The following is a 12,222-nucleotide window of genomic DNA, read 5'->3' as shown; positions in this document are numbered from 1 at the left end:
GTCCTGAGGAAGGCGGCCATTACACCATACCGCCGAAACGTAACACACCCCTGCGTCAACATCCAGTTACGCAAGAGTTTTGCGCTGTTCTGGAATAACACTGGCGCAATACGTAGACCCTGAGTTGACTCAACAGATATTGAGACCTACTAATAGCAGCATCTTAAACTGTTTTGTTCACTAAAATTGATTCCTTATTGTACTATTTCTTAGCCAATAGGACAATCTCTCATTTTCACATGTTAACTTGTACAAATGCAATCATATTATATGATATTTCATTTATATCGCGCTCATACACAAGTGTTTCAAAGCGCGACTAAGCAAAGGGAGGGGAACAAGGGAGAACAAAAACAGCGATCTTACTAGGGCCAGTGACATTAAGAAGGTGCAAGTGCATGGAAAAGAGAAAAAGGGGGGCAGTGCGTGAAAGGGGGAGAAGTGGAAAGTGCGAAACAGAGAAGAACAGAAAATAAATAAAATAAGTGCAATAAATAAATAAATAAAGGCAGTGAAAAGTGGTAGTGCAGCCAGCAGTGGCAAGTGCATGATTAGTCAGATATGGTATATCTGATAAGTGCAGAAGAAGAAGAGGGGACTGTATGGGTACAGATACAGATCCCAGTGCAAGGAGTGGCCCATAGGCAGTGCAGGGTGAGCAGGTACCTGGGCCCAAAGAACAGATGGTGGCCAGGAGAGCGGTGACAAGAGAGAAAGAAAGTTCAGCGGGGGAGAAGAGGGGCAAAGGCAGAAGCAAAGAGGAAGGTCTTGAGGTGCTTCCGGAACCAGAGATGGTGCTCCTCAAATTTCAAGGTGGCCGGGAGGCTGTTCCAAAGGGAGGCCCCAGCCGAAGACCGAGATCTGCACCCAGCTCGTTTCTTTGAAAAACGACGGACCCGAAGGAGTTGGAAGTGGAGGAGCGAAGGGCTCGAGAGGGGAGGTATTTACGGAGGGATAGTTGAAGGTATTTTGGATCCTGGCCCCAGAAAGCCTTGTGGACAGTGCAGAGGGTTTTAAATTGAATCCTTGCATCCACTGGGAGCCAATGTAGGGATTTCAGAGCTGGCGAGATGCAATCCCTGGCTTGAGGCCAAGGACAAGTCTTGCAGTCCTGTTCTGGATTAGTTGTAAAGGGCGGAGAGTGGAGGCAGGTAGATTTAGAAAGGCTGTTAACAGTAGTCCAACCTAGAGAGAACCAGAGCTTGGGAGACAGTGAGCTTCTGAGGGAAGGAGAGGAAAGGCAGAGTACCTCTAAGAAGGTGCAGTCAGAAGCTTGACTTTTTAGAGGCGTCGGTGATGTGTGCAAAGAAGGAAAGTCTGGAATCAAAGATGACTCTGAGATTTTTAGCTTCGCAGGTAGGGGTAGTAAGAGGGCCAAGAGAGGCTGGCCAGAGAGTGAGGGGAAAGGATGGTGAAAGTGTGCCAGTGAGGAGGATCTCAGTCTTGTTGGCATTTAGACAAAGATCGTTGACGACACACCAATTTTGAATGGCGATTAGGCAATCTGAGGTGAGGGAAGGATAGGTGTCTGAGGGAAGCCTGAAAATGAGTCGGGTGTCATTAGCATAGCACTGGAAGTTTGAGCAGAAAATGGAAATGCAATAGGCGAGAGTTGCGAGATATTGGTTGAAAAGCCAGGGCGAGAGGTTAGACCCCTGAGCAACACCACAGGTAGAAAGGGAGACAATGGATAGGAAGGACCCAAGTTGTACCTGGGAGGTTCGATCAGAAAGGAAAGAGGTCAGCCAGGCCAGAGCTTGATCGGTGATACCCAGGTTGTCACAGACACGATTGAGCAGGATGGAATGGTTGACTGTGTCGAAAGCAGAGGAGAGATCAAGTAGGATGAGGACGGAGGAATGTTGGAGTCAAGGTTGGAAAGCAGGTCTTCACAGATGCTCAGGAGATCAGTTTTCGTGCTTCTGTCAGCTCTGAATCCAGATTGGTGGTCATAGAGAAAGCCAACAGAGTCAGAATGAAGGTTAAGCTGGGTGATGGCCAGCTTTTCCAGGAGCTTCCCCAAAAAGGGAGTAATGGAAATTAGGCGATAGTTTGCCGGACAAGAGGGATCAACTGTGGGTTCTTGAGTAGAGGATGCATAAAGGAGTGCTTCAGAAGGGAGGGAAAAGATCCAGAGGCAAAAGAATGGTTACAGAAATCGGCAAGGGCCGGAGCGAGGGTATCAATGTTGTCCGTAATGGTTTTAGAGGAACAGGGATGGACCTGTTTTGATGAGGCTTTCATAGATCAGACTTGTCTAGCAACCTCATCCGGGGAGAAAAGAGGAAAGGAGGAAAAGAGGGAGGTGGGTGTCTGAAGAAGGGTCAGCAAGCCGGGTCAGAGAGGGGAGAGGATGGGGGGGCGGAGGAGAGGGTGGACAAGATGTCATGTGTTTTGGAATTGAAGTTGGAGGCAAGGGCATTGCAAAGAGCCTGGGGGCAAGAGGAGGGGTGGAGACTGCAGCAGGGTTGGCCAGCTACTTGCAGATTTTAAAGAGTTCAGCCGAGTTGTTGGATGCCGCAGAGACGCGGGTTTGATTGTGGCCTCTCTTCATTGGAGCAGACAGCAAGACGGTATTGCCTTTGAAGCAGGCGACAGGCCAGTTTGTCAGAGGATGAGCAGGAAGCCCTCCATTTCCTCTCTGCCGCCCTACACTTGAGTTTTAAGTGTAGCTAGGTCAGAGTCATACCAGGAATTACACTGGACTATGAGATCTTGTGCTGTTTATAGCCTAGGTCCTGGTCATAATATGTTGTATCAATTATGCAGACTATGCTATATAATTTGCTTCTTTTTTTGCTAATAATTTGCTTTGAACTTCAGCCTACTCTGTCTTGAACTTTCTGATTTCCTTTCTTTCGTTCTTCTACTTCCTGACTCTGACTTCAGGTCTTTTTTATTCATAATTTTTTGTAAATCTGTTTACTTAGAATTTGTCATTAATTAATTGATTTGTCATAAAGAATAGACATGTGAAATGTACACAAATGCCAAGTATTCAGCGCAGTGTGTCCTAGCTCTTGCATGTTTGAGAGCTAATACAAGGACATACCACCACGTGTTATCCATTAACACAGGGTGCTTGCTCTCCCTCCTTTAGAGAGACAACAAAAGGACACCATACTAGGTGTAAGTCATATACACTCTGTACAGGGTGTTCCTTCCTCAGCAGCCATTTACTAAGACCGTTTACAGTGACTTTTTCCACTGATATACCACAGTTTTTCCTGTTGGGAAGAATCTCCCTCTTTTTGTTAAGTTCTACACCCCATTCCCAGACAGAGTACAGGGTCTAGCCTTCAGTTTAGCAACTCTGTTACCGTAGGCCTGGGAGCGGCCCCCTTAGGCCTCCTTCGTGGAGAATCGGGGAGGTTGCCTGTAAGATGAGGAGAAACCTTTGGACGATGTGCTCATCTTTCCTTTGTTGGAGTAGATAGTAGACGAGCAATGCTGCGGAAGGGTGCTCGTCGACTGCATTCCCAAACAGATTCTCGCTGTCAAAAGGCATGTCCAGTACCTTTGCATGAACGTCCTGACAAAAGTTACTGGCCTTCAACCATCCTTGCCGACAAAGGCAGACTCCGTTCTCCATCTGTCAGAAAGCTGTATCGCGAGGTCCACTGCTACCGAGATGGCATGGTCTGACACCACTTCCCCCTCCTGAAAGAGGTTGAGAGCTTCCATTTTCTTGTCGGGAAGTCGGGAAGGAACTCCATGATAAGTCCCAGCTTGTACCACAGCTACCTATTGTACCGGGCCAAGATAGCCAGGGTATTGTCCACCTTGATTGTGGATGCCGCCGTATAAATGACCTTCTTCCCCATGGCGTCCATCTTCGTCCCCTCGCTGTCCATGGGGACTGACGATGAAGAGGTCGGGATCACCAAATGTTTCCTTGCGGCAGCCGACACTACGGAGTCCGGCAAGGGTTGAGACCTCAGGGACTTGGGTGCGGAATCCGGCAACCTGGACTTCTTCTCCAACCTGTCAAGCTTGGCTGGAGCCGTGCATGGGTTCTTCATGAAGGCCAGACCCTCCTGCCAAATGTCCAGAAAAGGTGCCGCCATGATTGTCTTTCCCTTGGATTATCGTTGCTGATGCAAGAAACCCTCCTTCTTTGTTTCCTCATGCACCAGCTGAAACAGCTTGACGGCCCTTGAGGTCATGGAGTGGAACGATCCCACTTCATCCGGTGGTGAAACTCTGAGGAGCATCGAAATGTGGCGATTCATCATCCACCGGGACGAAGTCTCATCTTCGTCGGTACCCGTGGCCATTTCTGTACCAGTGCCTGTATCCGGGTCCGCTGGAGGAGTCTGGTCCTGACGTGGTGAAGGAGACTGATGCGTCGGATGACACTTCCTCTTTTTACTTGGATGCTGATCGGGAGCCTGAGTCGCCACGGGTGCTAGAGATGGCGAGTTGAGCGAATGGTCACTGGAAAGATCTGTTGGCCGAGGCTGGAGCGACGGAGCACTTGCTTGGTCCTGCAACGCCACCGTCCTTCTCATGGACTGTATGAAAGCACTCTCCGGCGTCCGTGGATGAATGTTCATGGGTTGAAAGTCCGCTTTGGGGGGCTGTTTTGGGGGCTCCTCCCCGCCCACCGCCCCACCTCCTTTTTGCCACCCTGAGGGCCTTGAACCGGGACCTCGACTGGTGTCTTACTCCCTCCAGGGTTATTTGCAGCCTTCGCTGATGCCTCTGCAGCCTTGTCTCACTGTGGGGGCAGAGACATCCTCTGTGCTGCAGGAGCCACGCTCGTAGGATTGGCTCCCACTGCTGCGGTGGTTGTCACCGTAGTTTACGAAAAGGCTGACAAGGACTTTGGCAGAGCCTGTGGAGCCTTTTTGGCTGATCGGCCTTCTACTCCTCTTCCGGACCGGACTTGTCTGACTTTTCCTGCAACTTGGCCAGAGTGGATGACTTCCTCCTTGTCATGACTACAGGCCCAACAATGCAGAAACCACGCATCTGATGATGGGAGCCAGGGGTAACACATTACCTTCATGCCCCTTTGGAACATTTCGGCACAGGGGGCCGGGCTGGACGCTGTCTTGGCGCCTTTGGCGCCAGGCTCATGGATGAATAACAAACAAGTTAAACAGACTTTATTCTGATGCAGGAGTGCTGTATTGTATTCATTGGAATCCTCCATTAGCACACTGTTCAGGTGTGACTATTTAAAACTGGAAGGCACATGCAGAGAACCTAAGTGAGGAGGCTGAAGGGCACATGGAGAATCTAGGAGGGGCAGGGTGTGGAAGGCAGGCCAGAATCAATGGACGTGGCCAAGAACTAGACTATATAAACCCCACCCTTCCCTCAGACAAGCGCTTCACATTACTTTGCACCTCCGTGCAACGTGACGCTCACCGCCGCTTGATCCAGCTAACTTACCTTGTGGGATCTTACAACGGCTGCAACCTTACCTGGACTCTGTTCCCGGCACTCCAGCAGCATCCCGTCTTCTTGGCGGACCCCGGATCCCACTCCGCAGCATCCGCGCTCTTGCTCTCGAAACCTAAGACCTGAAACGAGAAAGAAGACAAAAAACAAGGTTAGAACAATTGAAAACATCCAGCCCTAGGTCGCACCTTGCTTTAAATCATACGCGCTGTGCCCGTCTTTCATAGTCTTCTTCGAAAGAGCCCAGGCATATCTCGCACCTCCATGTGGTCCGGGTGCAGGCAGTAAAGACACTGCAGATGTTTGTCTTCCACAAAGGCATTCCATAGCCGCATTTGGTGCAGAGCCTGAAGAGGGTCCTTCCATCTTTCTTCTCCTCCAACATGGTCGAATGGCGCGAAGTAGGCCCAAGGTGGCCTTCTGGAAACTTCGACGAATCCTTGCCCTTGATGGGTGCGAAACTTCACCGACAACGGTTCCCCATTGCCGGCCGATAGGAAAAGAGCACACAAAAATTGGACTTTTCCACGAAAAAATCTTGTAAAACGTACTACATTGCTCGGAGTGCAAACTCGAACTTCCAAAACTGAAGCGTGGGGTAAAAATATGCAGATGGCTGCCAGAGGCGGGGCTTAGGGAGAGGACTGTCATTGAATGCCAGCAGTATGACCCAAAGGACAAAGATTTCTTTAGAAGAGAAATAAAGGATTCCCAGCCTGACAACAGGGAATATTCATGAGCATGTGAATCCGTGCCAGATCCCATGCTGGGGAACCAAGTGTCTTACCTGGGAAACCATTCAATGCAAGTAAAAACGAAACCGAATTTGGTATGATGACTAGCCTTTGAGCACACTGCAAGCCAGAGCGCATGATGCAAAACAATAAAGCAGTCCAGAGAATGCCTGGTTTCATTAAAACACAGGTATAGACCATGAACATTGTTACATCAAAGTCAAATGATTTTAGAAGATGCAAGGCCAGTGTCGCGTGCAGGTGAGTATATAAAAAAGTATCAGCATAAAGTCACTGCTAAATATGCAAACGTTACACACTAGGGTGACTTAAATATTCATTAAATATTCATTAGCACACATTTAGCCAATGTTGCCCAAAAGAAAAACATGTTAGTTTGGTGTCTTTTTGGTTGTATCCTGTTTCACATTTTTAAAGGCACAGAATCTATTTTTCTCATGGCAAACACTTACTTTTAGAATGCAAATGCACTTTGTGTTATCAAAGCTGTACACTTTAGCGCACGGCTTGGTGAAAAATAACAATGTGTTACAACCTTGATAAGGGGGTCTAATATACACCGTTGTTCCTTTGTTTGACATAAAAGTATTGTCTCACTGAACATTTTCCTTCCTTCCTTATTGCTATCCCAGAATTCATGTGTGGACCCGGAGCAGCTGTTCACCAAGCTGGAGAGGATCGGAAAGGGCTCCTTTGGTGAGGTGTACAAGGGCATTGATAACCGTACCAAAGCAGTGGTGGCCATCAAAATCATTGACTTGGAGGAGGCTGAAGATGAGATTGAGGATATCCAACAAGAGATTACAGTACTGAGTCAGTGTGATAGCCCCTACATCACAAGATACTATGGTTCATATCTCAAGGTATTCCCTATCTGACTTGAGTGTTAACATCCTCTGGTATTATCTGTTCCATTTAAATGTATAGTCTTCCTGAGTACATCACGCCGATTCGTACATTACCTGCTTGCAGTGACTCCTAACTCAAAGCAGACACCCACTGACTCCAGAATGGCCTGTTTATGTGACCAATCCTATGCATCCTATCTCGGGGCATGCTCTTTTATAGCTACGTTTGACCACTTAACGTTGTTTGGAAAAATGTGCCTTGAGATGGGAATTACATTGTCAGTCTGTAGTGAGATTTCCTAAATCACATGGTACTACATTTCTGGTATTGAAGGACATTTATTTGCAAATTGTGCTTCCGATTTATAACATTTTATCATTGTAGCTGTGCATCTTAAAACAATGGATAATGCATACTACTTTACAATTCTTAGAACAGTAATTCAAATTTTAAGCAAAACACTTAAATTATCTGATCATCAGGCATTCAGAATAGTTCTTAGAAATGACCAGACGCTATAGACAGGCTTAAAAGACCACACATTTTGTCAGTTGTGCTTTAAAATACTAAAATGTGTATCTAGTGCGTTAGGACTAGGTCCCCTGCCTGACAACTGGTGTGTGTCGGCCGAGGAGAGCCGGGCGCTACCATCTGCTTTGTGATGCAGGTCCTTGAGATGGTGTGGGGAGATCCCCTGGTCGACCTTCTGCCACCCAAACCTGGATGAGGAGACCGGTACAAGTTACATGTGCAGCCTATGGACACAAGACCCTTTGAAAAATGGTTTCTCATCAATTTGGATGACAACAGTAACTATATTGGCCCTGCAGTTCCCACATTCCTCGCTTAGGACAAATGATACAGACAATAAGAGAAAAGTGGCTGCAAAGCAGCCTTGGGTCAGAGCAGGTGGAGTTAGACTGCTAGAAAGGGGCTTATAGAGAGGCTGCATCATCAGTGGAGCTCTCACGCCTAGAGAACGAGTATGTGAGATACCTGCAGAGCCTCACTGAATGTTCAATCCACAGGCAGTGAACACTGAGGTACAAAAACGGACACAGAAAAGGAATATATGTAGGAGTCTGTAGAAGGATGGCGTTTGGTGACAGTTGGAGAAAGGAGATTGGCTCAATAGAGGAGTGGTAGAGGTGGTGAAAGGAGGAGTGGAGTAGGAGCGGTGGTGGTGAAAGAAGGAGCCAAAGAGGAAGGAATAAGATGGGTGCAGCTGGGAAAATGAGAAATGGGACAAGGAGTTTAGGGGCAAGAGTTGAGGGGGGGTGCACTTGACCCAAAGATAACTGGGATTGTGAGAGGTAGGAGGAGGCACAAGCATTTGACGAAGCATTAAGGAGATTTTTGAGGAGCCAGGTCCCTGAAGGAACAGTAGAGGAAGACCCCCATGTGCACAAACTTACTTTGGATTGACGAAAAGGAGATTCAGATAGTATAGATGGGTTATGGGAGATGGAAGCTTACCAAGGTTTGGTGTTAGGCTCTAACGTCTCGAACCCAGCCTCCATCCTGGCTTAAGCCATTTGAACAAATGTTCTCCCAGCCATGGTGGTGTAAGGCCTGGCAATCTTTCCAAACCATTATCTGCCATTGGCCTCATCTGTTAAACTATCCCTGTTAAGATGCTGAGGAGAAAGGTTAGACAAGCCAGAGGTGAAACCGGCCCCTTTGTCGCCTTACGGATCATCAACCAGGACACTGTGTGTGACACTGGTGTGAGAACCAAAATTACAAAGCTTTTCTCTTTGGAGAGACATTGCCTAATTTTTACATCTCAGCTTAAAAGTATTTTGCTTGGTATATTCAAATTTGTTGAAAGATTACCTGCCAATGGAACATTTTGGAAAGATGGTTTTGTCTCCCCATTTCTTTCTTTGTTGTCTCAAATCTCTGCTTTCTGTCTGACCTTAGTCACCCAGAAATCTCAAAAAGGCCAGCTCTTCTAGAACCTGAGAGAATGGCACCTTGGAGAAAAGGGACTTTGGAGGAGTTCATAAGTATCTGCTAAAGATTCAGAACTATATTTAAGTTATACTGTTTTGAACTCTTTCCCCTTCTTGAGAATAATAATAATAAAACACACTTGCTCCTGTGCTCCTTCTTTCACCTCTTCCAGTCTCTTCTGCTCTGCCATTCTCTGCTCTCTCTCTTCAACCGCCCTAAAACGTGCTTTCTCTCCAAACTCCCAGACCTGTGCCTCCTCCTAATCTATTTTCATACCCTGTGTTCCCTCCTCTTCGTGCCATGTATTTGGTGAGGATGTGTTACTGTTTTCTCTTCGAGGATGGGTGGGTTCTAAACTACCTATTGATCTGATGTTTATGTAGAATAGCTTGTTGCACATGTTGTGCAGGGCAAGGCTTGGGAGGCCTGATCCACCATTTTGGAATGTATGGACCTTTGCACATGCATATGGGAACTCAAGCTCCACTCTGCTGAAGATGATGCGGCTCTCAGAGAAGTCTAATTTGGCTCTGTGAGACGTCTAACTCCACCATCTACACCAGGGGATGTGCAACATCTTTTTCTCTTAGTTTCTCTTTTTCTTTAATTTTAATGCAGGGATGTGGGAACCACAGATAATGAAATGAAAGGACCCACCTAATTGATAACGTTGCTGTTGTCATGAAAACGTTTTGGGACATACATTGTCAAAGGATTAAAAGTCTGTTGTTGGGTGCACATGTGATGAGCCAATGCCCCCTGACTGAGATGTTGGGATCAAGGTGGGACAACAAGGGTATCCTATCCACACTAATCCGGGCAATGCACTGCATTGTGGGTGGCAGCATCGACCCCCGCCTCCCACATGCCTGTGGTCGGGTAGAGGTCATTTAAGACAGAGAGTGCCAAAAAACAGATTTCCCAAGAAAGCATATTGATCCTTTTCAGTTACCCTAGCTACTGTTTGTGCAATTTGTGTTATGGGCATGTTATCTTTGGCGTAAGGTTGTCTTGATGTTCTTTAGATTTGATTTTGGGCTTTAGTAATTGGATTGACATTAAGCGTATTTAAGATTTCATATGTTGGCACAATCACTGTAGCTTTTTGTAAATATGGTATAAATGTGGCCACCTCTTCTCCTTTGATGCCAAGCCAGGTTCTAGACCTGTATTTACTTATTTATCATCATTTAAAAAAATAAGATGGTTAGCTTATGACACGGAGTGTACCGAGTGTGGACAGAAGACAAGAAAAGTCTGGTTGCAAAATGGAATTGCTCTGTCAATTAGCAAAAGGCGGACACGATGCAGAGAAGGGAGAAAACAACTGCAATCGCTAGGGGCGTTTTTTAAATCTGTTTGTTGGTGTGTGCTCTTTTTAAACCAGAAATGGTTAAATGGCTTTTATCTAGGGTCACGCACTCCTTTATCAATGCTTTGATCTATGCTCGACACTCCCAGTGCAGTTTACAAATCTGTAATTCATCCCTGCCAGCGTGTCGTCCTCTGTATATTTTGATTTATATTCTGAAATGTTTAATTTAAGTCCATGGAAGGTGTGCGTGCAGCTTTAGTGTTTATTCTGTTTTTCTTTTCTACGTGCATTCACAGTGGTCTTATTGTTTTATTCTTTGTTTCACTCTCTAAGCAAAGCATGAATTCTTTTGACCTGTCTGAGTTTGTGAATGATGCACTCTTCTTTCTTCCTGCTTAACTTTGTAGTATTGCAAATGGATGGTACCGCAGAATGTTATGATCCCTAATTTTGACAGAAATGGGTATTCCTACCTCTGTAATTTTCTCATCTACTTGGCGCACATCAGCTAGTAGTGATCTGTCTACCCCAGTGTCTCCAAACAAGCCAATAGGATTTGCAGTGCATGAAATAAACGTTGTCCTTTCTCCCTGTTTATTTCCATGGAGCATGGGCTAATTTTATACTTTTCCCTGTTGTTTGCAGAGCACCAAACTATGGATTATAATGGAGTATTTGGGTGGAGGTTCAGCTCTGGATTTGGTAAATATTTATTTAATAATGTTTCTGAAGCGCTCAAGTACTACCTTTGCACCCCATGAACTCTGTTCTCAATGCATCTAATGTTAGAGGCACTGGAGTTGATGGTAACCAGGCATATCAAATTCTTGCAAAGCACTTACTGAATTCTATGAAATATTAGCACTGCACAGCATTAATATCCAAACTGTATAAACCACCCTGATCAGGGGTAACCACTTAAAGTTGCAAGTTTCTAGCTCAGCAGAAAGTCACTTGCCCCCTCAATTCTCCAGATACACAAAGCAGGCCTCAAAATGTGTACTCTCCTCTAGCCACTGGCTAGCGATAATTGACTCTTGGCGAGTAAAAAATGCTGTGTTGTGGTGTATCTGGCGAATTGAATTGTTTGACTTTTTATGCCTGGATAGTAAATTTCATCTTGATGTTATCCCTACACACGACTTACCATTTCTTACTCGCCAAGAGTCCATTATCACTAGCCAGTGGCTAGAGCCGAGCGCACAGTTTGAGGCCTGATGCCGACAGATTGTTTTAATTCTAAGCATTTAGTGCCTTTTTTCCAAATGTATTTTTGGTGAATGGGGTTATTATAATGGTTTATTGATCTACTCTCTTGAAAGTCTAATTTCTTCACGAGGCATTCAAAAATTGACTTGAGGATGTACATTATTTTTCATTAGGTTCTATATCCAGTCTTGAATTGCACAGAATCTAGATCATAGGTTTAAATTTAAGATAAGTAAATGTTTGCTGGAGTATTGGCTAATCTGCTTGAGCCATTATTGCCCAATATAATTGTCAGATGCCTACCATATTTTTTAATTAATATAATTTTTTAACACTCTCAAACTGTAATTATGTGAGTAAATGTTGTCCATGAAAAAGCCCCCCCTTTCACCATGGTTAATTTAAATGCAGAAAGTCTCTCCTCTCTGACTTCCAAACCCTTATTCTGTCCTCCACCTCTCCCCCTAACTTTCTACCCTCAACTACTTCTCACCTGCCTCTCCTATTGAATTACAGTGCCAATCCATCTTGCACTCCTATCGACCCTTTTGCACCCTAAATAGTCAAAGACTTTGTCTCAGTCACTTGATCCTATTTTTATCTTTAACCTCGCTCTCCCTGCTGGACTCTTTCTTGCCTCCTTCAGATCTGCAACTGTCTTACCCTTTTGAAGAAACCCTTTTCTGACCAAAACGTCTCAATACATTATTGTCCAGTTTCTCTCCTTCC

At 45.7% G+C, this 12,222-nt stretch overlaps 1 protein-coding gene across 4 annotated transcripts in view; it reads left to right on the top strand.

Moving 5' to 3' along the window:
* Positions 1-12,222, top strand: part of STK25 (serine/threonine kinase 25) — a 1,190,884-nt gene that overhangs the window by 303,207 nt on the left and 875,455 nt on the right. For all 4 annotated transcript variants that reach the window (XM_069618115.1, XM_069618117.1, XM_069618114.1 and 1 more), the window contains exons 2-3: positions 6,797-7,027; positions 10,930-10,986. In XM_069618115.1, coding sequence (XP_069474216.1) covers positions 6,797-7,027; positions 10,930-10,986 — 288 coding nt within the window. The remainder of the gene's footprint in view (positions 1-6,796; positions 7,028-10,929; positions 10,987-12,222) is intronic.

This window comes from Ambystoma mexicanum, chromosome 10, assembly GCF_040938575.1.
Source record: "Ambystoma mexicanum isolate Mex_15411 chromosome 10, UKY_AmexF1_1, whole genome shotgun sequence".
NCBI lineage: Eukaryota > Metazoa > Chordata > Amphibia > Caudata > Ambystomatidae > Ambystoma > Ambystoma mexicanum.
Note: the sequence above shows the minus strand (reverse complement) of the source record. Positions and strands in the feature narration are given on the sequence as shown.